Source organism: Myotis yumanensis, unplaced genomic scaffold (genome assembly GCF_028538775.1).
Source record: "Myotis yumanensis isolate MYYU_CA2020_CCGP unplaced genomic scaffold, mMyoYum1.0.hap1 SCAF_1, whole genome shotgun sequence".
Lineage (NCBI taxonomy): Eukaryota > Metazoa > Chordata > Mammalia > Chiroptera > Vespertilionidae > Myotis > Myotis yumanensis.
The window spans coordinates 13,641,407-13,668,380 of NW_027223752.1; the positions used below are offsets into that span (position 1 = coordinate 13,641,407).

The window sequence follows — 26,974 nt, forward strand, 5'->3', positions numbered from 1 at the left end:
GGCGGGACCAGAGATTTATTTAGGCCAACAAGTGACAAGAGGGTAGAGCATTCAGGAGTGGACCCTGCCCCCCCACAAGGGCTTTCCCAGACTACACCAGGCACAAGACTCAACGGCTCCCTTGGAGCCTGGGGGCTGCTGTGTGCTCTCCACCGCCCAGGACGCCCAGGACACCGGCAGGGTGCAGGCCTCCATGCCAGCCAAGTGTCAGGACAAAGGTGTCTGCAAAGGCCGAAGACTCCCCTCAGCAGCCGGCAGGGGGGCCCAGCGCTGGTTCTCAGGGTGGAGAGCCTGTCCCTGGGGCCAGCTGCTGGGAGCGGTGTGGGGAGGCTCAGAGAGGGGCAGAGACTGCCAGAGAACACGTGGGGCTGGAGTTCACGTGTGGAGTTTCTCCCACAGACTCACCTAATGAAAGTGGCCTCCTCGGGCGATATTCAGTATGAAAGGCAGCCTCAAGCTGGGAGATCTCTCCGTTAAATGCACAGCTGGCAATCCTTTTTGGTTTTGGGGATGGGCTGTGCCCATTAAACTCCTGAAATGTACATGCAGACTATAGGCTCCCTTACCAGCGGCTTGGAGGGTCTATGTGGAACCGAAGGGTGTTTTCAGTGGAAGTGCTCCCCGGGGCGGCACAGGCTGGCAGTGCACGCCTGTGGCGGCTCTGGGCGGGCCGGGGTGCCTTGTGGGAGAGAACCAGCGGGACTCCTGTCTGCCCAGCCCTGGTGCCGGTGCACAGGCAGCGCACAGGGTTTGGCCCCGACGGAAAGGATGGCCCAGGGAGAAACAGGACTGACAGGCACAGGGTTACCGACACTAGGACCAGGAAGCTGTGACGGCCTAAGTACAGCAGTGATTCGATTGGGCTGGGGCTCTGGGTACATTTGCTTCTTTATGTACAGAGATCAGTGGGCGTTACTGAAAGTCGTAGGACAGCTTCCGGGGGGTCATGAACTCTCTGACGATCTGCTCCGTGACCTCCTTGCGCCGGGCCTGGTGCTCCGCGATCAGGGGCTGCAGGACCTCCACGAGCTCCTTCTTGAGCTCCCCGGTGAGCATGGCTCCGCTGGTGTAATCCTGCGGGAGACACCATGAGAACAGCTCCGCCCACGGCCTCGCCCGGGACAAAACCCGCCCATTACACTTCCCTTCTGAGCGCGAGCGCTCCTGCCCTCTCAGAGCGAGAGGGGCGAGGGGAGGCCTCACCAACCTGCGCTGCAACTGAACTCCCAACACAGGGAAAGAACGGCAGCTCCGCCAGCCCTACCGGCTTCTGTAAAGTCTTCGCTGAATCTCTGACCCAAGCCCCAGAGCAGCAAGGCCGGGGCCATGGCTAACGTTTGGGCATCGCTTAGGTTTTTTGCGGCGCACGGATCTCACTGTGTGTGCACGAACTTCGCTGCGTGTGCACGGACGTCGCTGCGTGTGCACGGACCTTGCTGCGTGTGCACTGATCTCGCTGTGTGCACGGACCTCACTGCGTGTGCACGAACTTCGCTGCGTGTGCAGACCTCGCTGCGTGTGCACTGACCTCGCTGGTGTCTGCCTGACCTCTCTGCGTGTGCACAGACCTCGCTGGTGTCTGCCTGATCTCTCTGCGTGTGCACAGACCTCGCTGGTGTCTGCCTGACCTCGCTGCGCGTGCACTGACCTCGTTGGTGTCTGCCTGACCTCGCTGTGCGTGCACTGATCTCGCTGGTGTCTGCCTGATCGCTCCCGAAGGCCCACTGTCCTGCCATGGAAACCCTCCGCCCGCAGCACCCACCCCGGGACACTTCCTAGGTGACCCGCCTCTGCTGTGTGGCCGGTCCTAACTTGTGCTGTGACCACTTTGAACGCTGTTATATGAGGGGCTCTTTCTCTAGCAGGGGTGCTTCCTTGGAAAAGGTCCTGGGAACTGGGAAACCCGAGCACAGCTGTGGACATTCTTGGGGTTCTCCATCCCACGGCCAAGCTGCTGCCGGACATGCTGTGCGGGGGGGAGCCTGGCAGCATCTGGTCTACAATCGTTGCAAATGAAACAGCAGCACAAACCCTGCCAGGTCGGTAGGGGCCTGTTTTAACTTCAATGGTGCCTTAACTCCGACTGCTCTGACAGAAGGATTAAACCAGTGATTCCCAAAGTGGGTGCTACCGCCCCCTGGTGGGCGCTGCAGCGATCCAGGGGGGCAGTGATGGCCACAGGTGCATTTGGGGGCATATATCTTTCTGTTTAATTGCTATTAAAATTTAAAAAAAAATTAATTTCCAGGGGGCGCTGAGTAATACTTTTTCTGGAAAGGGGGCGGTAGGCCAAATAGGTTTGGGAACCACTGGATTAAACCCTTGTGTGTGGCTACTAAGTAAAGAGTAGCCTGTAGTTTCTCTCTTGTGAATATCTGCTCATGAGGTTTCTCGGCCCATGGCTACAGACCAATCCCCCGCCTCCATTTGCTCTCCGGGGCTCAGGCCCCGAGGAAACGCCGACTGCCCCCAGCTGGCTGCCGGAGCCCTCCAGGTCCCGAGGAGCGAGCTGGGGCGGCCGGGACGCGCCTGTCCTACCTTCCTGATCTGCTCCAGCTTGTCGTCATCCTCCAGGAAGAAGGTCAGGTACATGAAGGACACGTCCACGTCGCAGTTGCCCCCAAACTGCCTGTGCTCCTCGATGGTGTCTCTCCCTCCAGAAAACGCGTGCTTGTTGACCTGCGCCAGCAAGAGACACACAACGCTGGGGGTGCTGGCCGCCCTGCGGGAGCCCAAGGGCTGGAAGTGCAGCCAGTGACGGCTTCTGCCTGTCAGATCCTGACCAGAGGGAGGAGCCCCACCAAGCGGACTCAGTGGGCCCACTGCAGGGAAGGGGCAGAGGTGGGCTCGCTTACACTCCCCACTCCCCACGGACAAGAACAGAGTCAGGAGAGCTGGAACTGGGGGCAAATGTCCTAAAGTGTTCTCAGGTGATGAGCTTCAGAAAGAAGACGAACACAAACCCTCTTCAGAGTAACAGACGACCAGGGAGGGGCGGCCGCTGCCCGGGGCAGGCGGTGCTGTCACTGGTGAACAGGACAGAGCCCCGCCTGGCTGCTGCCCTCCCCACTATGAGAGAGGACGGGAGGGAGGCAGAGATGAGGGCTCAGGCTGGAAAGCCGACCCTGGACAGTACGGAGGTGGAGGACCTGCAGGTAGGGCTCACCTAACCCTGGCACTTTCAGGAGCAGACGACAGACTCACAAGCTAACAAATGCATTTCAGGACTCACTGAGGAGAATCTTAGAGAAATCAGGGCCACGGTGGGAGAAGAAAAGCTGAAACGAACAAAGTTCCTCCGTGTTCTTTTAACAAGAATTTGAGAAGCAGCTACAGACAGAAGGGGAGTGGGGTGGGTGGAGTCGGTAAACTCCAAGTGGAGGTGTTCAGGAGGCCTCCCCGGAGGCCCCAGGACAGGCCACTGCTGGATGCTCTGGGACCGTCCAGAAGCTCAGAGGATCGCCGGGCACAGGGAGGCAAGTGAAACCCATCCTCTCCAGGAGAAAGCAGCTACTGCTGAGCAGGAGCTGTATGCCCACGAGCTGTATTCTGCTCGGGAGAAGGAGGCTGGGAAGCTGCCGATGCTCAGCAGGCCCCGCACAGAGGGCAGCGGGGAGAGGCGGGGCTGGTGGGCTGGCCACCTTCACTTCCTTGACAAAAAGGAGCAAGTCAGGAAATAAAATCAATGTACTCAAACGCAGAAACTGGAAAATACAAAATAAACAAGAAGAAGAGAAAACCACCACGTATTGGGCTCTCCTGAGATCCACATGCCCTTAGGCAGGTGCACTGCCTGCTGGAGCCTCTGGTCTTGTGGAGGCCCCTGTGCGTGCGGGCATCTTCCCAGGCACAGACTCTTCCTGGGACACCAGGTTGCCGAGTGGCTTACGTGGTCCTGGCTCGTCCTCAGTGATGCTGGGCCTGGCTTTCAGGGAACCAACAGGAAGACGGGTTTGGGCCATGGTGGAGCCAGTCGGTGGGGACTGGAAGGCCACTGCCAGGATCCAAAACGATGGAAGCCAGTGAAATGCACCAAAACGATTCCATGTAACAAAACTGCAACAGGAAGGCTGTCTGGGCTGAGGGCGGGACTTGATCCAACCACCAAGAGCCAGCGAGTTCCCGCTGCTCCAACCTAACGGGAAGGTCAAGTTGGCCGCAGAAGCCCGGAGACCAGGGCGGGGATGGGCCACTGGTCTGACAGGATCCACATGACAGCCCACGGGAGGCACACTGTGGCCCACCCTACAGAGGAGCTGCTCAACTATTCACTTTCTGAGCCAAAAGCTAAAATTTGGGCAGCGCTTGGCAGTTCATAAACGCTTTTCATATGGGATCTCATGTAAGCCCTGCCTGTCTGTGAAGGGGACAACTGCCCCACGTCACAAATGACAACTGGACAGCCAAGGAAGAGGCAGGGCCAGACAGTGGTGGACCTGGGTTCTAGTCCTGGCCCTCTGCTTCCCAACAGGGTGGATGCAGGGCAGCTGCCCAACCCTCTAAGCCTTGATTTCTTCGCCTACAGAACGGACACAGCCTCCTGGTGGATGCGAGAGCTCCATGAGATCACACAGGTCAGTGTGTGGCAGGTGACCAGGCAGCCACACCCCTGCAGCCACACATGGCTACTGCTGCGATTCTTGAGTGGGGCAGGTGCCCTCTTGGCCGAGGAGTCTGATCTGGAGTTGAAGACGGGCATGGAGACTGAGCACAAAGGCCGGGCCTACCCGCCACAGTGGTGTGACCCATGTGACCCTGGTGGCCTCTGCAGCTGTGTGGCTCCTGACCTCACACTCACTGCTCGCCTCCCTCTGGGTCTTTGCGGGTCTCTAGGTGAATGAAAAATGCCCCAGAGCCAAAAGTGACTGACTTCAAACAACACCTCAAAAACAATACAAAATGCCTCTGCTGGAGGGAACAGGAGGCCCTCCCCTACTGCCCCCCACACACTCCGTGCTCTGCAAGTTTCCGCCAGAAGCGAAAGGGAAAGAAACAGCTGTTCATAGTATCAAGGGTTTCCCTGCTGTCCACCAGGAACTGCCTGGGACTTTCCAGAAGGGTCAGGGGCCAGGCAGTGACTCAGACAGTTGCATTATGTGCTTCAAATATAGTTTCTGCCCCTCCCACTGTCAACTTCCAACCCGCACACCCACACTTGGTTCCCAATAAAACGTCAACAGCTTTGTAGGGCGGGGAGGGGACTGTCACATCTGCAGGTCAGCACCCAGCAACAGAAGTGAGGCCTGAAAATACGGAAGCTCAACCAACTCCTAGTTCACGTTTCCCTGGTGACTCGAGAGCCCGGCTGCCTGCCGGGCAGGGCAGGGCTGTTCCATGAAGGGCACCTACCCATTCTGGGGCCCAGTGAGAGCTCTGGGAGGAAAGAGCCCCCAAGCCCACGCTGGTGGTGCTGCTCCTGGCCAGGGGCACTCTGCTGGTTTCCAGTGGAAACTTGGCCGAGTTGTCACCACTCTGGGCCTCATCCTTCTCACCTTTAAAAGGAACACACCGCTCACCCAGTGAGAAGTAGAACAAGGAAGCACGAACAAAGTGCCTGGCCTGGCCCCGGAATACAGCGCGTGCTCAGAAACAGACTTTTCTCTACTGCCTGTGTGACTTCAAAGAAAACGGCATGACTGTGCTACCAGAACACAGTGCTGATGAGAAAAGGGAAAAAATGTAAAGCTGTGCCTTAGTGATAGGACACAAAGTAAATTCCCCTGATATCTGGGAACAGGGACAGGAGGCCTCGAGTCAGCAGGGGGACAGTTTTCAGTCCAGGATTTCAGCGGCCCTGAGGCAGCAGATACCGAAACGACAGCGCGCTGGTGCAGGGGTGCGCGTGCCTGAGCATGTGGTTCTGCGGGCACAGGCGGTCCCTCGCCCAGCGAAGTGCTCACCTTGGTCTTGATCTGCTTGGCAGTGTCTGTGAGGAAGATGGAGGAGTTGGGGTCGCTGGCACTCATTTTGGTCTGGGCCCCCTGCAGGGCGGGGAAGAAGGTCGAGTGCAGCAGGGCTGGTTTAGGATAGCCGATCCTGGGGGCGACGTCTCTCGTCATCCTGAAGTAAGGGTCCTAGGGGAGAGAGGGGCCTTTTGAGGATGGCTGGGAGCAATACGCCAGCTTTTAGCCCATCAGCGTCACCTGACAGCCTTCACAGCAACCCCAGCCAGTTCACAGAACCGGTCCCCCAGCCCCCTACCCCAAGCCGCCTTCCCCACAGGTGAGTGCCGGGAGCCTCCCGCACAGCCCAGACCTGACACCCCCGCTGCCTCCTGACCTGGTCGATGGCACAGGGGATGAGGCACTGGACGTCCGTCTTGTCCCCGAAGATCTGCGGGAACGAGTTGCTGAAGGAGGGTGCAGCCTGGATGGCAGGAAAGCTGATCTTCCCTGGGAGCGAGGACAGAGAACCTTTACACACGGGCAGCTCCTGTCTGGTTGGTTACCCGGGGAAAGGGATGAGCAAAAACAGGCTTTCTCCTCATTAGACAAGTAATCAGCATTAAAGAAAAGCAGGAAACTCCAGAAAAGTAGAAGAAAAAAAAAATCCATCAACTCAATTTGTGTCTCTTTTCATTTTTTTTCTCTATTTCTACTTATTTCAGTTGTGATTATACTATTTTTCCCCTTGCCCTTTTCACTCTGTAGTGTTTACCCAGGTTGTTGTTAAATATGTTCTACTCTATAAACGAATCGTCTACATTTAACCATTCTCTGCCCACTGGGCATTCGGATCGTTCCTCATCGTTTAATTATTACAAATTATGCTCTCTTGATACAGAACAGTTTTCAATGTTTTGTTAACAATGCTCCTGTGATCTTCTGGGACTAAGGGTCTGGTCCTCGCGATCACACTTGACAAGAGGCGCCCAGCTGCAGCTCTCGGGTCCTCAGGTGCTCTCAGGTGCACACAGTACGTGGACACAGGAACTCCCAAGCTGTCTGCACCCGTCCTACTTTCTCCTAAGCCTTACATGGATGGCTGGGGAGAGGGGCGGACTGGCACCCTGGATACAGCGCCACATGCCCAGGACAGTGGCCAAGGGCATCACATTGCCTCCTTATGTTCTGAGGAACCCCCCTCTGGTTTACTATTTAAAGAGACAAAGTGCAGAAGCCACCATCTCAGCGACAGCTCAGCTCTGGGCCACTACTCCCTTCTGATGGGCTGGGGCCGGGCGCAGGCAGCAGCGGCTCCTTACCAATGCAGTCACTGTCCGTGAAGCCAAAAATGCCTTTCACTTGGTTGAAGGTCACGTGCTTCTGAATCTTCACCACGTTCCTGTAGAAGCCTGGGCTCATCCTGCAAACACCGTCAGAATCAGACACAGGTCCGAGCCTCCTGCCCGCAGAGCCCCGTTCCTTCTCCTCACAGCACTTGTTATCACCTGGTCTATTACTGATGAGCTGCCCGACTCTGCTGGTTGGAAGGTAACCTGACAGAGTGGTTGCTTCACTGTGTTATTGGCCGCTGTATCCCAGCAGCAGTCTGGCATGTAGTAGATGCTCAATAAATACCTGCTGAATAAATGAGCGGAGCGAGCAGGCAGAGAGGGGTTAGCTCACTGCCCACGTCACACAGTAACTACTAGAGGACTTGCTTCTGATGCTCTAACATTACGCTCACTGGGGCAGGGACTTTGTTTTGCCCTCTGCCGTGTTTTCGGGGCCTAGGGGGTGCCTGCCACTGAGAGCACACGGTGACTGTTTCATCGACCTCCTGGGAGAGGGCCACCCCTCACAGTGCACCTTAGATTAGAGGTGGCCGAGGAGGAGCTTGGGTGCCGGAACCAGAGCAGGTGCTAGATCTGCCTGCCAGGGACGGCTCCCAGGACAAGGCGATGCTTGATCACGGGTTTGGAAGAAAGTGGAGGAATGCTGAGCTGCGAGGGGAGGGGACTCTGGGCAGACAGGAACATGGACAAATGGGAGGAAATGGAACTGTTCCATCTGGAGGGAGGTGGCAGCAGCACCAGACAGGAATGGGCCCAGTCACAGAGGGGCTGCGTGCTCAGAGGGAAGTGAGAACTTGATCTTGAGGACGAGGGGGTGCCGGGAAAAGCCTGAGCGGGATACCTGACCAGACCTGTGATCTAGAGAGTGCAGGCCGGAGGGGACCAGAGGTCCTGAGGGGCCATAGCAGGGGCCGAGGGAAGAGACTACAGAACTCATGGGAATGAGTTCTAAGGAATGGGAGAAATAAAGTGAAGTGCTATGGAAATGGTAGTAACAGTGACATCTAAGGTCACATCTAATCCTATTTCATGCACCAGAAGTGTCTCACAACCATTAACAGACGTGGCCAGACTCAAACCTAGGCCCGCCTTCCTTCCAAGACCATGTTTCTCCCAGGACACCGCAGTGCCTCTAGGGTCACAAGAAAAGTGATTTAAAACAAAATCTAATAATTTTCTAACACTTTCTTGGTAGTCATTTGGGATGAAGTTCAAGACCTCAGAGTTTTAATTTAAGGATTTTTGGAATGAAATATTTGGGTTTTTAAACAGTTGATTTAAAAACCTAGACTGGCCCAGCTGTCCTGGCTCAGTGGTTGAGCATCAACTTATGAACCAGGAGGTCACGGTTCAATTCCCGGTCAGGGCACATGCCTGGGTTTTGGTCTTGATCCCAGTAGGGGGCATGTAGAAGGCAGCAGATCAATGATTCTCTCTCATCATTAATGTTTCTATCTCTCTCTCCCTCTTCCTTCCTCTCTCTGAAATAAATTAAAAAAAATGAAATAAATAAAAGACAGATTAAAATCCTAGACTGGGAGGGAATGTGTAACCAGGGAGCCTTTTCTCTGTGAGGAGAGACAAAGACCCTAACTTGGTGAGACTGATCATCCTTGGAGAGCGACTACAATGCAGAGTACTTCTCTGTCAGCAGCTGAGGATGAAAATCGCAGGCACTACCCCAGGTCACAACACTCACTAAAAGCAGAAAAACAGTCACTGGGCCTGAGACCACCCGAGATGTTTCAGACTGAGCCGTCCTGAGGACCTGATGTCCACAGCTGCTCATTCAAAAGGCAGCCATGCGTTCTCTCCGTACCCCATGTAGTCGAGGTCAGAGAAGATGAAGGTCTTGTTGATGTCAAAGCCGCAGGCGATGATGTCCTTGGCATTTTCCACAGCGTAGCCATGGGCCTGGTCCAGGGTCAGGTCCTTCCACAGGTACTTCTCGTCGTCCGTCATCTGGATGACCAAGGGCACATTGAACACGTCCTGCAGCCACCTAAGAGACACGGGGAGAGGCTGACATCTTGTTTCCCCTGAAGAAAAACGCCCTTTGGCATCTGAAAACACAGTTCCAACGAACAACTTGCATCAAGGCCTCCTTGTCTGCAAAATCACGTGATCTTAGCATGCTGTTTATCTAATTATCGGTAACGATAAGGGCATTGCCAGTTATTAACTCAGAGCGCCCTGCACAGCTCTAGGCTCGCTGCTTTACATGCCTTATTTGTAGCCTTACAGTGATTTTACGAGGCAGGTGTTACTATTTCCATCTCGCAGAGGTGGAACCTAAGGCTCAGAGCCATCACTGGCCTATGGTCACATGATAGGGAAGAGACGATGTGGCACCGGTGTGAGGGTCTCCGTCACCCATGTCCCTCTAAAGTGACACCAGGAACGAACCGAGTGAATGGAGGCCACAGAGGCGCCACGTCCCTGACACTGTGGTCGTTCAGCAAACGTGGACTGGTCCTATCTTGTCGTTTCTAGACACAGCTTACACCCCCTGCTCCTGACTTGCTAATAACAGCGAGGAGAGTCACAGAGCCAGGACTCACTTTGTGAAGATGAACGGGATGAGGTGGCCGACGTGCATGGCTTCGGAAGAGGGGCCCCTGCCCGTGTACAGGTAAAACGGCTTCTTGTTCTCATAGGCATCGAGGACTTGGTTCATGTCCCTGAAGGAAAGAGGAGAGAGGGAACTGTGATTTTTCTGGGGGAAAAAGTCGAGGTGCTAATGCTCACTTGGCAATGTTCAGACAAACACAGGAAAGAACTAGTTTGCTGTTCTTGGTGTGTCTGCAATGGTTCTACTGACATGGTTTCTCCGGTGCTTGTTTTCAGAGCAGAAGACATGGGAGCTCGGGATAATGTGTTTAAGAGATGGACGCAGTTGGGCAGCCACTGGAACTCTCTCGGAATTTTTCCAAATAGCAACATTGATACACCACCTGCTTTGTACACTGTCCTGGGTGACACCAGGCCAACACTGCACAGTAACTGTTTAGAATCACCCGGCCCTGTGGCTCCGGAGAGCCAGCCTGGGGACATGAGAGGGTTCCACAGAGCCCTGCCTTAGGGAGGGGACTGGGAAATGTGCCCGGCTCCCTCAGCCAGGTGGGAACAGGTGTCTTCATCTGGGAGTCATTCTGGAATCAACCGCCCTCCCCAGGACTGGGGTCCACCAAGGCACACGAAGGTCCTCCTTCCTGACTTTGCCTCAGTAGCACGTGGCTGCTGTTTCCATGTTGCACCTGCCCAGGCCCCGCCTTCAGAGATGCTGATTCTCAGGGTGGCTGTGACATCTGGCATCTGTATTTTTAAAAGGCTCTCCCGGTGACTGCCATGTGTGGCAGGTGTGAAACCACCACTCTGGGTGTGACTGTCCCTTGTTTCTGGGCCAAGTTTCCCTAAGTAACAAGGGAACAGTCACCTTTTCCGGAGGCCTGGTGGCCTCCAAATGGGACTCCACCCTGTGCCAGATGGTTGCTCAGCTTGGCTGACAGGACCTCGAGCATTCTGCTTTTCTGTGCTTAGTTTTTACCGCGCCCCCCCCCCCCCCCCCCCCCCCCGCCCGAATGCACACACCACCTCTGAAATAAGGAAAGAGTAAAACACAATTTTGGAGGGAGCCCTTCTTTGGCTTTCACAACTAACCAAATTATTGGGCTTCTAGAGAAGAGCAGGCAGTGGCCACCTGAGCGGACTGGCCACCTTTGTGGGGCGTGTCTGAGCACTCGCTGTGCAGTAGGTCTGGGCGGGGCGCCTCAGGGACTGGCTGGAGTAGATGAGGCTCCCGTTTCTGGAAGCTTTGTGAGGATGGTTGGAGTAGGGATTCAGTCAGCAGGGGAGGGCGCCCAGGAGGCACCTATGGTCTGTTTGCAGGTGGGTACTGGGTGCTATATCTCATCGAATCCCCTATTTTATAGATGATAAAATTAGATAGGGGGTGTTCTTAAATTTGAGAATGGCCAAAAGCTTCAAGTCCTACACCTCCATCAACTGACACAAGCTACAGTGCAGATGGGCCTTGAAAACACGCTCTCTGAAATAGCCAGGCACCCACGGCCTCACGTTGTGTGTTTCTGTTTAAATATATATTTTTATTGATTTCAGAGAAGAAGGGAGAGGAAGAAAGAGATAGAAACACCAATGATGAGAGAGAATCATTGATCACTGCCTCCTGCAGGCCTCACACTGGGGATCGAACCTGCAACCTGGGCATGTGCCTTGTTCAGGAATTGAACTATGACTTCCTGGTTCATAGGTCGACACTCAACTACTGAGCAACACCGGCTGGGTGTGTGATTCTATTTATACGAAATGTGCAGGACAGCTAAGTACACAGAGAAAGGAGATTCACGGTTGCCAGTGGTGGAGGGGGAGACGGAGGAATGGGGACTGACTGCTAGTGGGTAGGGGTTTCTTTTGGGGTGAAGAAAATGTTCTGGAATTAGATAGTGGCGATGGTTGCACAACCTTGTGAATAGACTGGAAACCACTGAATTGTACACTTGGGAAGGGTGAACTAAATCTCATTTAGGAAAGAGCTCTGATTACATTCTGCCCGTGGGGAAGGCGAATGAGGCCTGGATTTCTCTGCCACAGAATCTGAAGGGTGGGGCAGACTGCTGTGTGCTCCTGCAGCCGTGAGTGGGAGAGAGCAGAACGCCCTACCTTGGACCATAAATTCCATGAACACAGCCTCGAAGATGGGCTGGCCCGAACCCAAGGTGATCTGTCAGGTGGGAGAAGCAGAAACCCCCTGGAAGCTGCTCATTTTCTGTTGTCTGCGTGGCACTTACGGTCTAAAGTGGGGGTATCTGGTTGCAGATACGCTCTATTAGTTTCTCTTTTGATATTATTTATGAGCAGGCCCGCACAACAGAAGGAAGAGGGTACGTAATTTCAGGAAGCCTTCTGCTTATCCTGTAGGAAACACTGAACTTGGACATAATCTGGCATGAATCTCATCCTCTATGAATGTAATCTCCACCTTGTGAAGTGGACAGTTTTTTTTAATCCTCACCTAAGGATATTTTTCCATTGATTTTTAGAGAGAGTGGAAGGAAGAGGGGGAGACAGAGAGAAACACTGATGTGAGAAAGAAACATCGATTGGTTGCCTCCTGCACGTGCCTCAATCAGGGGTGGGGATCGAGCCTGCAACCAAGGTACATGCCCTTGACCAGAATCAAACCAGGATCCTTCAGTCCGAGGGCTGACACTCTGTCCACTGAGCCAAACCAGCTAGGGGCGTGAAATGGACAGTTTATTGATGAATAAACTAAGGGCCAGAGGGTGAAGGGACATGTTACTGACAGGGAGAGGTGGGTCCGAGTCTCTGACAATTGCCTTCCATTTCCACACAGTATCAGGCAGCCTGAGGTAATAGCCCCAATCACTTAGGAAAAAAAAAATAAAATACACACACACACACACACTTATTTAAAAATTGATTTCAGAGAAGAAGGGTGAGGGAGAGAGAGATGGAAACATCAGTGATGAGAGAGAATCATTGACTGGCTGCCTCCTGCATGCCCCCCACAGGGGATGGAGCCCGCAACCCCGGCATGTGCCCTGACCAGGAATTGAACCGGAACCTCCTGGTTCATAGATCAATGTTCAACTCCTGAGCCACACCGGCTGGGGCCCATCCCTCTTTGAATTCGAGAGGAAGAGTGAGAAGTCCTCGGGGAAGGCTCACCTGTGTGAGAAGAAGATGCCCCTGCGCAGGAAGCGGTGTGGTCTCTGGCCCGTGGCTCGCTCTATTCGGTTTATCAGCTCTTTGTCAATTTTACTGCTTCCAAACCGAACTGGGAAAAAGAAGAGATGACTGTCTTAGGTGGTGGGAGGTTTGGGGACCAGGCATTAAGGGAAAAACATCGCAGTGTTAAGGAACCAAACCCTTAAGGCCTCTGCTCCCGGTCCTCTCCCACAACATGTAGTTCAGGGTCTTTTGTACTAACAAGACAGCTGAGATCACAACCAGCAAAACAGAAAATAAATTACAGGATAAAATGCTGTTCTGTCTGGGACTGGATTCTGATGGGAAACACCTCTAGAACGCAGTCTAGCTAGCAGCTTCTCACGTGCATGCGCACACACAGTTCCTTATTACTCACTAAGGTAAAATTTATATACACTGACAACTATATTTTTTAATATCTTTTAATTGTTGAAGTGAATTAATGCTTGTCTTCAAGTGAATTTTCCCTTATTGATAGTTTATACTTAAAAATCATGGAAAATGGCTGTGACTTGGGTAAGAACGTTTTGGTTGATTCTTTGACGGATAGCAATGACCGCAGAGTGAGGACTTTCCTGAGCAAGAAGCCCCTTAAGGAAGGCCCTGGGAGTGACAAGGGGCCACCTGTGAGCAGTGACCCCCTTCTGCTGAGTTCTAGACTGTTAGCTCCATAAACGGCATCACTGGAGGAGACACTTAGGTAATCTGTGACTGACTTGTCACCACCAAGTGAATTTCAGGAAGCCTTCTGCTTATTGCGTAGGAAACACTGAACTGTAAGGTACCCATTTCAACAGATCTTTCTCAAGTTCTGAACTGTTAAAAAGGGGAAAAGGAACTACTAAGTTATCTGCTATAGATCATTATTTTGCAATAAGCTTTATTTTGTTACTTTATTTAACAATCCTTTAGGAATATAATGCACCATCAAAATATTTTAGGATATACATTTTGTTCGTGGCATTGAAGCTTGACTGGATTTATGATTAATGTTAAAAACACCAATGGAATCACTCCTAAAAGTCTGGGCTTTTCCCAGGACGTACCAATGAGCTTGTCATAGTCAACACCTTTTGCACTGCTCGTCTGTACCGTCCACGGGTCCACAAAATCCTCTTCAGCTTCCGTGGCATCTGGGCCACTATCCCCCGCAGGTGCCGGGTTGTTTGGAGGGCAGTCAGCCTTGTAGTCCTCCCCCATGGCCGCTTTGTAGCTCATTTTTAGTGATAACAGCTTCTTCACTGCAGAATCAAGTTCATCCTGGACACAGGAAATCGGGTGAAGATGAAGATATTGACAGTAGCTACCTTTTGCTGAATGTCACTGCTGCCATGTGGCAGGCACTGTGTGGTGCTTTCACACACGTTGCTTCGTTTAGTCTCACGGCAACCCTGGGAGGCAGGACTCGTTGTCACTGTCCTTTTCCAGTTGAAGAACCTTGTGACTCAGAGAAGTGAAGGAACTTGCCCATGGACGCACAGCAAGAGTGGGCCTGAATGCATTCTATTTTTACCTGTCCCTCTAGTGCTCCGGATTACCACCAAGCACTGTGGGGATAGACACAGTAACACATCTACACTGTTTATGACAGTCACTACACCAGAGTCTCAAACCACTGATGCAGAGACCACGCGTGACAAGATCCTCTGCTCCACTATACTGAGTTCTGCAGAGGCTGACAAGAATAGTTACAGAAACCTCAACAACCATGCCACCACGGATAATAACAGCAACTCAGACATCATGAAGACAGACAAAGGCCAGGAAGGACGGGGGCTCTCAGGTCACAGCCTGAGGAGGGTCCACGGGAAACAGCTGTGCTGCTGCCCCAAGTGTCTGCATGTTTGTGGTTTTAGAATAAGCATAAGGAACACAGATGCCAAGTGTCTCTGGGCGTCTGGAACTCTGCTGGACTCCTCTCCCAGGAGCCCTCACCAGCCACCCCTGGAAGCCGGGCATTTCAAACAGGAGGCCTCATTAGGGAGCTTAGTCATGTAATGCCCTAAAGCTCCACTCCCATAATTGGCCTGGCTGGATCAGCTCACACACAATATCCACAGTCCGATTTGCTTGCAAGGAAAATACAAACATTTCCATGTAGAGTTTTTACGTAATGTGTTATCAACAGGACTTCCAGGGGACACACGCCAACGCTACCCTCCACACGGGGAGCCACTCCGCCAGCAGGACATCTGCCACGGAGGATGCTCTTGTAGGGTGGTTAGCAGACAGATTTGTGATTCAAACTCTGAAACTATCTAGAATTCATTTAAACCAGTCAGAGTTGTGTCATCAGTAAGCCCACAGGCAGAATGTCTGCCTGGGTTAGATGGGCAGGTATGTCTTATTCACCTCATTTCTGCAGTGTCTAGGCTCAGTGCTTACAAAAAAATACATGCTGAGCAAGCACGATCCAGCCAGTTAACTGTGGGAAGAATGACTTTGCTTGGAAATGCCCTGCAGTCAATACCCTGCAATGCCTGGCTGTGTTGACATTTCACACCCAGTCTCACCTAACTCTGCCTGCAACCAGGTGGCTGGATGAAAGCTAAACATTGAACCAGGTCCCTGCTGGAAGACCGGCTGGAGTCTGAATGGGACTGAAAGAGGCAAGCTGGCTCGCCTCGTCTCTTCTTGTTCCCAGCCTATCATGAACGGGAACACTGCAGCAGAATTTCAAAGCTGATGTTCTGAAAAAAGCCAGACACAAAAGACTATGCACTGCTGGATTACACAGAGTTCGAATGAACACAGGCAGAACTATCCAGGGTGAAGGGGTCAGGGTGGCCTCCCTTGGGAGAAGAGGCAGTGACCCGGGGGGCCTGGGGATGTCTTCCGGCACTGCCAATGCTGTTTCTGCTTTTGGGTGCTGGTGACACAGGTGTGGATCTTGTGAAAATTCAGCGAGCTGCCTGCTTATGACCCCGGTGCTTTTCTGTATGAATGGTGTATTTCGATTTTAAAAGTTTACTTAAAGTAAAAGGAGAAATAAAGCTCTGGTCTCTATCCTAACTCATACGATCCAGTGTCATTTCCTGAGTGCTGCTCAAACTGCACACGGCCTCGGCCACTGTCTCCCAGAGTCCTCAGACCCTGACCTACTCCCCAGCCCCCAGAGCGTCCCCGCTTTAGTGAGCTGCTGTTTCTAAAAGCAGTGGGTCTCACTCCCTCTGTACATGCCAAGAACCATGGCCCAGACAGATGGCAGACAGTTGGTGAAAGCCCGCAGTGCCCGCACTGGACTGGTGCTCCCAGGGTGGCTCAACTATTTTGCTGAAAGGGAATTTCTAAAACATCAGGTGCTTCTATTACAATACATTTCAGGGTTAGATGCAAACTTGCTTCTGAATTTTCATCGTTCAACTCTGGTCCCAGTGTGCAACCCCTGCTCTGTCTTACTGAGTGTCAGCTGACTCGGCTTGGTCAAAGACCACGCTTGGAAGAGTCATGCTACTGTGCTAAGTATCGTTGGTTTGCTAAAATAATGAACATAACTGTAACTAAGAATTACTAATGAAAATATTTATTAGCCAGAACCGGTTTGGCTCAGTGGATAGAGCATCGGCCTGCGGACTCAAGGGTCCCGGGTTCGATTCCGGTCAAGGGCATGTACCTTGGTTGCGGGCACATCCCCAGTAGGAGGTGTGTAGGAGGCAGCTGATCAATGTTTCTCTCTCATTGATGTTTCTGGCTCTCTATCCCTCTCCCTTCCTCTCTGTAAAAAATCAATAAAATATATTTAAAAAAAAAAAAAAAAAGAAAATATTTATTAAATACTACTCAAATTTAATGTTAAATGGACAAAATCATCGTCAAGTTCCCAAAATGGGTCTATAGAGTCAATAATCAACAGTTGGAGGGGGACTGTGGGAGGTTTGCTGGCCGGGGGGAGGGACCAGGGGAGGTTGGCTGTGGGAGCGCACTGACCACCAGGGGGCAGCTCCTGTGTTGAGCGACTGCCCCTTGGTGGTCAGTGTGCATCATAGCGACTGATCAACCTGTTGGTCAAAAGGGTCGCTAAGGCTTTTATAAATACACTAGAGGCCTGTTGCTCAAAAAGATGCGTGCAATAGGCTTTCCCTTCCCTGGCTGCCGGCACCGGTTTTCCTCCGGCACCCGGGACCCAGGCCTTTGCTCCGGCGGAGCCGCCTTCAAGCCTTCGCTGCCCCACCCGGCCGCCCCGAGCCGTGCCGGGTCGCACACGGGTCGCCTGGATGGTGGCCAAGCGGGCCAGGCCGCCAATCGCTGCTGCACCGCCCAGCTGCCCCGGGTCGGGTCGCACACGGGATGACAGCAGCCCCGGGTTGCAGATAGCAGTCCCGGATGGCGTCAGGGCAGGCAGGATGGTGCTGTATATAAAAAAATATATTTAGCCTCACCTATTGAGCCCTACCTGGTGTATAAACCTCTTTCTGTGCGTAACCAACTCCCTCCTTCTGACGTCACTTTCTTTCAGTATTTATTTCTTTTAAAATGTAATGGTTTATTTGGGGTCCAAAGAGTCAAAGTACTCTAGTAGGGTGAGCGTGAAATGGTTGACACCTGCTGAGAGCCTAGGAAGACATTTCGAAAATAAGGTCACAGGGGTTGGCGGACCACACTCTGAGACCCACGGCAACCACAGCAGGGTCTCTGCAGTAACCCCAGGAGGACAAAGGAAAGAGGAGAGGACGCCAGCAGCTGGATTTCAGAAGCTGGAAAGCTGACGGATGATGTAACTGGCTGAATACGTGAGAACAAATGCTCGGATGGCGTGGAAATACTGGACAGCAACTGGACTTAGACCGTGTGGAATCCCCAGGAGAGTGGGGCGCCAGTGGCCTCAGGTGCTCATGGCAGCGAGGGTGAAGGAGGCTATAAAAACAGGAGCACTGGTTGAAAGCCTGTTTCAGAAGCAGTTACTCAGGCCTCTACCCCAGGCTCCTGTCACAGCTGAGTGAGTGCCTCTCCCCCGACCCTAAGGCTTAGTGTCTAGAGAGGGAGAGTGAAAGGGGTCCATAGCTGGGGCCCTCTGCCCGGCAGGGGCAGCACACTGGGAACAGGGAGCTTTGGGGAAGGATCACCCAGCCCAGCTCCTCCGTCCTACTCAGGCACGACGCTGGCACCAGACCTGCACTCGGACAGCAGGACCCTCTGGGGACTCTACTAACCTCGAAGAAGAGACCTGAGGACCCTGACAGTGAAAGTTCCCCAACAAAGGGGAGCAGCCTGGACGTCTCCAGGGAAGGGACACCTGCACCGATCAGCTCCTCCCACGTGCACGAAGCCCAGCCAGCGTCTCTGCTTCCCTCTGAAACGCCGGGGCCAGCCAAGTACCAGCCGACACTTGAGGGCTGCCTCTAATGTGAGGGCAGAAGGAAACGGAGTTTACAAAGGGGCAGAGAACATCAGGGAAATGACCACAAGATCTCAGAGCTAAAAGGACGCTGAACCTATAAAGTAAGAGCAGGGCCTTATGAGGAAAGGAACATCCAGAGGTTAAAGGAGCTCTTGGAAGTTAATAATCATGGGATAAGTGAGAAACCACAGGAGGGTTAGAAGTTGAGGAAATATACCTGAAAGAACAACAAGAATAAAAGTAAGAAAAATAAGTAAAAAAATAAGGTCAGAGGACCTGTCTCTGAATTTAAAAAAATCAGTCAAGAAACAGAGAAAACAGAAGAGATCAAAGAAATACTATCACTTCTGAGGTTTAAATATCATGAACTTCTGGTTTGAAAGGAGCACTGAGCAAGTACCCATCCCAAGAAACTTCAAAACCCAGGCACAACGAGAAGAGCCTGCAAATGCCCAGCAGGAAGAACAAAGGAATCACCCGGTTCTGCACAGCAACCCCAGGACAAGGGCTTCAGAGACTGAGGGAATACACTTCCACTTCAGTTTTCTATGCCCAGCATCGTTATCAAATATTAGGTAAAACAAAGACACTTTCAGACTCTATAGAGCCCTCAAAATTCTGTCCTTGGCAATAATTTTTTCAGAAACCACTGGAGGACTTGTGCTGCCCAGAGAGAGCTGACCCTGGAGGAGAAAGACACAGGATCAGGGAACAGGGACCTACAGAGGCGAGGGAGCGCCGTGGACTTGAGGAGAGCCTGCGGTGGGCAGTGTGGGGGGCGAGCCGCCTGTCCAGGACGATGTAGGGGGAAGGTCTGGGAAAGACTTCTTTAAGAACTTGATCGACGGGTTGATGTGAGGGCCTCCAGGGGAAATTCACTCAACCGAGGGGGAGAGCTTGGACCCATTACCATGAGTCCATCAAAAAGCCAAGCAAAGCCCTGGCCGGTTTGGCTCAGCGGATAGAGCGTCGGCCTGTGGACTCAAGGGTCCCAGGTTCGATTTTGGTCAAGGGCATGTACCTTGGTTGCGGGCACATCCCCAGTGGGGAGTGTGCAGGCAGCTGATCGATGTTTCTCTCTCATCGATGTTTCTAACTCTCTATCCCTCTCCCTTTCTCTCTGTAAAAAATCAATAAAATATATTAAAAAAAAAAAAAGCCAAGCAAAAAGAAATCAGGATAAATTGACGCCAGAGAAAACGAGCTGGGCAGGAAAGGAAAAGCCCTCTGTACACCCAGTGGGTCTGCCGGTAGCATTGCCACGGTCAGAATAAGGTCAATGCTAATATCGACCAAGGGACTCAGGTATCAGGAGATGGGAGGGAAGGAGAATGTTTGTGCAAGTGCTAGTTCCTCATTTCCCACAGTCACAGCCTTCACCTGGGCAATCAACAAGGAGCAATGTAATAAGGGTGGTTTTTTAGAGATATGGGGATTATATATTAAAAGCAGCAGCTAAAAGAATTGAAAATACAAAGGAACCTCATTTCTCAAACTTAATTTGTTTCAGAAGGCTGTTCAAGAAGTGATTTGTTTGAAAACGGAATCATTTCCCCCCCTTAGAAGTAATGAAAATTGAATCAATCAGTCCCAGGCCCCCAAATGATTCCCTTTCTTATGTACAGTACATGACTAATGTACTATTTATAAGTACACATTTCTTTTCTTAAATTTATCGAACCACCCCATACTAGCCTTAAACGAATTTTTCATATACCATTGCCTTGGAAACGCTATCACCACTAACTGCTTTTTGTTAATTAAATAACAACAGTTTTTCTATATGTCCCGTTGATGGTGATTGCCGTTTTGTGAGCACCTTCACACCCTTAGCAACATTAGCCCTGCTCATGGCCTGTTTATGTTTTAAAGCTGTGCTAACCATCGATTTCTACAGCAACAATAGTGTTCTCTCCTTTATTTGCTGCCCGAGACACTTTTTGTCATGTTGAGGTATCAGCATGAAAGGGTTGTCAGGTTGTAAACGAAGTTTTGGTTTGACAACTGAGACATTTTTTCTGTGAACAACTTGGTTGAGAACCAAATTGTTCGAGATGGGAGACATTCGAGAAACGAGGTTTGACTGTACGTGTTTCTGGGAGCAGGAAATGAGGATGGGCGGGTGGATGACTACTGTATTTCACTGGCTTTTTTTTACCTCACATGCATCAATAATGTTGATAAAGGAGAAGACAAATGTAAGATTATAGCCAATATAGTTATAGTCAGTTATTGAGTCTGCTCGCAGGACACACAATCCAACAGACTCGGCTGTATGCACAGAAGAGCTCAGCAAAACCACCCACCTTGGACGCCTGCCCGGCTTTGAGGGCTCTCACGCGCTCCCCCTGGGCAGCGATGCTGTTGAACAGCTCCAGCGGGGAGGCACACCCCTGCTCGTCTGCCATCTCCGAAGACCGAGGCTTACAGCTGGGCAATGGAAGAGTCGCTCAGTGGTCCCGACAGACTGTGGGAGGAGAGGGAGAGAAGGGAGAGAGATTAATAAACCGCTGCAGCTGTGTTTTCTTTCCTATCTCTACTTCTTCCCCAGAAGGGTTGAGGTTGAGTTATAATAAAGAATATGGATAAGATAACATTAATAAAAATATAAATGGAAATTTGGGGCCATCAAGAAGGGGGAAAGAGGAAGAACAAATGCCAATAATGAGGACGAAAGGGACTGCTGCCTTACAGCTTTCAGGACTGCAAAGGAGGCCCTTCCTAACTACGCCCGAGTGTGCCCGTGCAGGGCCCAGGACAGAGGCAGGACTTGTGTTCGCTGAGGGGCAAACACCAAAGGGCTTTACTAACCCCAAGTTTAATAGCCCCAAACACATTTGTCAAATTGCTCTTTACTCTTTAATTGCGTTGCGGACAAGTTCCCAGACCTTTGCTGCTCTGACCAACCTACCGCTGAACAAATGGCTTCCTGGCTGGCCAGCTGCTGGGTTCTCAGACACGCAAGGTCTGGGGCGGAGGGCGGAGCCTTACCCTGCTGGGTTCCCAATGAGGTAAGAACTATATATAACCTGTCCATTAGACATGCTGCCCTACTTAACAACAAAATTTTGAAGATGTACCTAATAGTCATTATTTACTCTTAACCTTGAGGGGGAGGGGCGCACAGGGGAGGCCACCCCATGCTGCCTTGGGGCAAAGGCCGGCCACATCAGTCCCTTCCTGGGTCAGTCACTTCCCCTTTCTGAGTGTCAGCTTCCTCATCTATGAAGTCACACCCCCAGGAACCTCTGCACCTACCTCAGGGGCTGCTATGAGAAGAAATGAGAAAAAAGGATATGGTGACACTTTGTAAACTGTAAAGCAAAAACTAAATCTATCACCAGCATTGTGTGTGAGGGCTCCAGGGCCGGGCTGAGCCCCCCTCCACCTACAGCTGCTGCTATACCTAGAACACGGAGGATGACAGGAGGCTATGACAGACCAGCTCTCCCAGCACTTCTGTACTTGGTGTTGTTCTAAGCACCTTACACATATCAATTCACCGAAGCCTTATGAGCTAGATTTATCTCCATTTCACATGTGAGTAAACTGAGGCACAGAGAGGTTAAAAAACTTTCCCGAGATAACACAACACACTGACGCAGTTTGATCTGAGAGCCCACACCCTCAACTATCACTCACAGGTCAGCTACTGGAATGGGCCTCAGCCTCTCAAACGTGAAGTGGAACAGGCACAACACTAACTGCAGGGCGGTGCGTGGATAAGTGCGGTGATGCAGGGAGGTAAACAGTCTAAGCCCAGCATGGGCCCCGGGTGGAGGTTTAATGAACAACTACTTTGTTTCTTAATTAAAACATTGTTTTCTGGCCCTGGTGGGCGTGGCTCAGTTGGCTGAGTGTCATCCCATACACCAGAAGGGTGACGGTTCCATTCCTGGTCAGGGTACATGCCCAGGTTTTGGGTTTGATCTCAGTAAAGGTGTGTGCCCGAGGCAACTGATCTCTCTCTCTCCCCCCTCCCTCCTCTTTATCTCTCTCTCAAATCAATAAAAACGTATTAAAATTTTTTTTCCCCTAGTAACTATGAACCAAACACATATTTGAGGGGTAATTTACTTATATTTATCCATTGTTAAATATTTATTTCAAAAGTATGTGAATTTCAATGAAACCATTCTTTGTATAATTAGAGACCATAATACTGAAACCAGGATGGATTTCTTTCCCTTCCTTGCTGAAAACCATCTCAATTCCCAGAAAGGGAAGTTTGCTGAGATAACAAACTGACTCAGATAACAAAGCTCAGTTCACGGAAGTTTGTAAAAAAGGGAAGGAATGTGGAAGAACCTTCTAATTGGCAGTAGAGAGGAGAAATACTCAGGCCCATATCCAATAGCAAAGTGAAGAAAATTACTTCTGGCCACAAGTGATCCAATATCGTGTGCAGATACTTTATACATGATCCTGAATTTCCCCACCTTTGAAAGCCGGGTGCACAGTTCAGTAAGTCCTCATGTAACGTCATCAATAGATTCTGCCACTTTACCCAGTTAACTGCCATGATATTTTGAATTTAATTATAGATGAGTAGGGCACACAAACGGTTAAGCAAAATGACACAGAACCAATTTTATCCTAGGGTAATTGATATAAACAAGAATTAAGTTCCTACAGCATCTCATCAACATTATCAGTCAAGTTCTAGTCTGTGAGTAGGACCAAAATCAAGTACAGATGGAAATTACCCTTAAAAATTCCTAGGGAAAGTGCCAGGTACAACGACTGGGTGATCCCTGGACAGCCGATCTTCCCTGCGATGGAGCAGGTCACTGCAGGGGATCAACCAGACACACTGGGCCTGCATTTAGGGTCCGTGTTGCAGGGAAGAAAACAGGTATCTTTAAATATCAGAATCCCATTTAAGAAGAGGCACGTGGGAACCAAACCCGAGTGAGGGGAAGAGGAGGTCTCCCTGCTCCTGTGATCACAAGGCAGCTACTCACTGGATGGGAATCCCCACACTATAAAGCGTGTGTGTGTGTGTTTCTGATGCAACTTTGTGAGTGAGTGCATCAGGAACGGTCAGAGACAAGGAGAACAGAGCTGCCCTTTCTCTCATTTCCGGCACCCACCCATTTGCCACCGTTTCTCCCATCTACTCAATATCCTCCTTTATTTCTTTGTTAACTAACTTTTAAATACATTTTATTGATTTTTTATAGAGAGGAAGGGAGAGGGATAGAGAGTTAGACACATCGATGAGAGAGAAACATCGATCAGCTGCCTCCTGCACACCCCCTACCACAGCCAAGATACATGCCCTTGACCAGACTCGAACCTGGGACCCTTCAGTCCGCAGGCCAACGCTCTATCCACTGAGCCAAACCGGTGAGGGCATGTTAACTAACTTTTAGAATTAAGTTTACCGTGAGAGGTTTTTAACCCAGAGTTTGGAACCTCTGGAATTACATCACTTTTGGCATGCACGCAGGTATAAGTGGGGTTCTAAGCAGAGTATCCGGGTTTCATTACTTTTTCGAAGGGCTTCTGAGATGCCAAAAGGCTAAGGACCATTGTCTTAAGTGTTAGCCCATAAACTGCAAACAGGGCTTTGAGTCTTTGTTAAGGAAAGCTGCTTCACTACTTAACCAAGCCTATAATCTAAAACAAAGAAATGAAGCTGTAATCTGCGAAGTCATCTATTACCTCCTCTGCAAAGGCACAGGGAGTGTAAAGACCAATACGGCATACTCCCCAGGGGACCACAGCACACCTTGGAGACAAAGCTACCAGGCTCTGAAAAATTAACTCTCAAGTCCTCTTTCTAAACAACACGGATCTTGTGCTCATTTTGAAAGGTTCCATTGTGGAGGAGCGTAGCAGGCACCGGAAGAAATTGGGATGAAAAGAATCACAGAGCGGCACCATGGAACATGACAGTGATCTCATCTCCCAGATAAGATGAGAACACACCCATTCTGCAATTCTGGGGGTAGGTGGCCTCAGGATAGCCAATTCTGGAGCAGCCGGGGACAGCCGAGAAGGAGACCCAGGAGTGTCTAGATGCCTGGATGCCACCAGAGGGGGGTGGGGGGTGGGGGGGGTACCATCCTTCACATCCATCAAGTTCCCAGAGGACAGGAAGGTGACTTCTTCAGAGCAAGGTGTTCTTTAGCCCTTCCAACCTTAGAACAGATGGTGTTCACTTTTCCTTTTCTGAACACTGAGAGGAAAGGTTACTTTTCTCTCCAAATAATAACATGAACATCATCTTAAAAGGCAAAGAAGACATTAAGCTATAGGAAGTCAGGCATAAGGCATTTTTGAGTATCACAACGAGACGGCTAATATGTTTGGATAATGACTACTTAAGGAGGACTCGTCAGTGAAAAATACGACCGGCAACAGGAAGGTGCTAAAACGCCGACCATGAATCCAAACAGGCACCCGCTCCCCCAGGACCTCCATTCCCTAGGGGAGCTGTGAATCACCTGAACGTTAGGTCAGTGGGTTGAAATAAAATGTACAACACCCCGATCCCAAGAGAGACAACCTCTCACTCTTTGGGCCAAGGTTTCCAGCACTTTGGTAAAAGGCTGGCAGAAATACAAAGAAGCCGCAAGCCTGACAAAAGATGGCAGGCAGTACGTACCTGGTCTGAGCAAGACACTGCAGAGGTGGCCACTGGAGTCGTGGAGACTCCCAGGGCAGCAGGCTCTTCTTTTAAACTCTTTCCCCCGCTTACTTTCAGTTTCCTTTTTTAAAAAGCCCCTTTATTCTCTTTTCTTTCTGTTTACCCCACCCTGCAAGTCTTTGCAGGAGGCGTTTCTTAGAAATCACCGCGTTTCTCTTAAACACTTGAGCCTCTTGACCAATTCCTGACGAGACAGTCCAATCAGGGGCCGTGTGTGTGTGTGTGGGGGGGGGGGGGGGGGGAGGATGGAGACCAATGAACCCCACCCGAGAGCCGAACTATTAGCTGGTCATTGCATCAGCCACCCCGTAGCGCACGCTGGCCTCCACATAACCTCCTCGCCACAGCTTCCCGTTTCACACCCTCAGTCTCAGGGTCAGAACCGAGTTTACATGGGGTCGTGGGGGGCGGAAAGGAGGGCTGTTTGTGCCCTGCGGCTACTGTGCACCGAGGCGGCGCCGTGCGGTGGAGAGATCAGCCCCGGGATCACGCGGGCCAGGGTTTCAAAACCAGCTTTGGCATGTTTCGATTTCAAGACCTGGGGCAAGTCAGGTTACCTCTCTGCTTCATCCTCGGTTTCCTCTGCTGTGAAATGGGCATACAGGAGCCTCCTTCCTTTACCGTGGAGGGGACTGAGGGTGATATTAAAAGCAAAGCCCCTGGCTCGTGGCAGACACTAGAGGAGGAGGAGAGGATGAAGGGTCGGTGCCGGGGGCGGCGGCGCATGGGGCGAGGGGCGTGGTGGCAGCGAGCCGGGCTCTCGGGATACTCCGGATCCCGGCGTGCAGGCGGCTCCGGGAGGGCGGGCTATCGCTCGCCGCTCCTTCCTCTTTCCCTCCCTCCTTCCCTTCCTCCCTCACTCACCGGCCCATGTGGGCCTGTCGGCGCCGCCGGTTCCGCGTCCAGGCGTCTCCTAAGCGTCCGTGGAAACGCCGTCCGGCCGGAAGCACTTCCGGCCAGGCTGCGCCATCATTGGCTATTCTCGCGGGGCGGGACGGAGGCCACCGCTGATTGGTTGGATGCCTCGGCGCTGGCGGAACACGACTGGGGGGCGGAGTGCAGGTAGGACCGGCTCCGGGAGGACCGGCTCCGGGAGGATCGAGCGCTTCCGGTGTGTGTGGTGAGCGGCGGGCCTGGGGCGGGAGGGTGCTGCCCGGCAGCGGCGCGAGCCCTCCGCGCCCCTTGTCGCGGACCTTTCACCGCCGCTCTCCTCCCCTTCATCGCAGGCTCTTTCCGAACGCGCCGTGCTCGGGATCACCCTTAACCTCTCGCTCTTGACAGCTCGGCTAACTCCTGTTCATTCTTCAAAACCCAGCTCTGGTCGTATCTTGTTTGTTCTCTTCATTAGTCTGTGGCCTCCGGCGTGGGATCCGTGTTTCGCGTTTAGTCTCTGGCCCAACATCAGACCCAACAGAAAGCTTGGCACAGAGAGGGCAACCGGGAAATGCTTGTTGAATGAGAATCTCCTGTGTCTTTACTTTCTCTGTGCCCCTCCCATCCGGTGCTGGGACCCAACAGTGAGCAAAACACGAAAACTCCTGTCCTCAGGCAGCTGCCGGGCTGCTGAGGGTCCTTGCCACGCCCCGCTCCATTTCTCCCGTGAGCTTTCCTTTTCTTCTAGCTGTACCTCTTCCTCTTTGTGTAATCACCCCGTCTTTCCATGAAAAAATTTCCTCCCCCTACTTTTGCCTTAGCAGCGGTTCTCAATCTGTGGGTCGCGACCCCTTTGAGGGTCGCACGACCCTTTCACAGGGGTCGCCTAAGACCATCGGAAAACACATATATCATTACATATTGTTTTTGTGATTAATCACTGTGCTTTAATTGTGTTCAATTTGTAACAATGACATTGGGGGTCACCACAGCATGAGGAACTGTATTAAAGGGTCGCGGCATTAGGAAGGTTGAGAACCACTGCCTTAGAAACATAAAAACATATTCTTAGAAACATAAAAACATTCTTCTAAAATTTGGTTGTCCCACTGGCTCCCTG

General features: G+C 51.6%; 2 protein-coding genes across 4 annotated transcripts in view; one reads left to right on the forward strand and one right to left on the reverse strand.

The window, feature by feature from the left end:
* Positions 1-25,928, reverse strand: LOC139009973 (tryptophan--tRNA ligase, cytoplasmic). Of its 3 annotated transcripts, none has more exons than XM_070414108.1 (11): positions 25,846-25,928; positions 20,633-20,793; positions 14,035-14,248; positions 12,947-13,055; positions 9,799-9,918; positions 9,057-9,239; positions 7,205-7,305; positions 6,280-6,392; positions 5,901-6,074; positions 2,539-2,679; positions 1-1,074 (listed from the first exon to the last, which is right to left on the reverse strand). In XM_070414108.1, exons 2-11 carry the CDS (start codon positions 20,732-20,734, stop codon positions 913-915), a joined length of 1,419 nt encoding a protein of 472 aa, XP_070270209.1. In that variant the 5' UTR covers positions 20,735-20,793; positions 25,846-25,928; the 3' UTR covers positions 1-912. The 3 variants fall into 3 exon arrangements, with proteins under 3 accessions (XP_070270209.1, XP_070270219.1, XP_070270202.1); XM_070414118.1 differs by lacking the exon at positions 25,846-25,928 and adding an exon at positions 25,539-25,741; XM_070414101.1 differs by lacking the exon at positions 25,846-25,928 and adding an exon at positions 24,940-25,197.
* A 116-nt stretch (positions 25,929-26,044) lies between these two features.
* The window catches only part of LOC139001773 (WD repeat-containing protein 25-like), a 138,443-nt gene continuing 137,513 nt past the window's right edge, over positions 26,045-26,974 (forward strand). The window contains exon 1 of the mRNA XM_070403321.1: positions 26,045-26,092. The gene's annotated coding sequence lies outside the window, so the exon portion shown is untranslated. The remainder of the gene's footprint in view (positions 26,093-26,974) is intronic.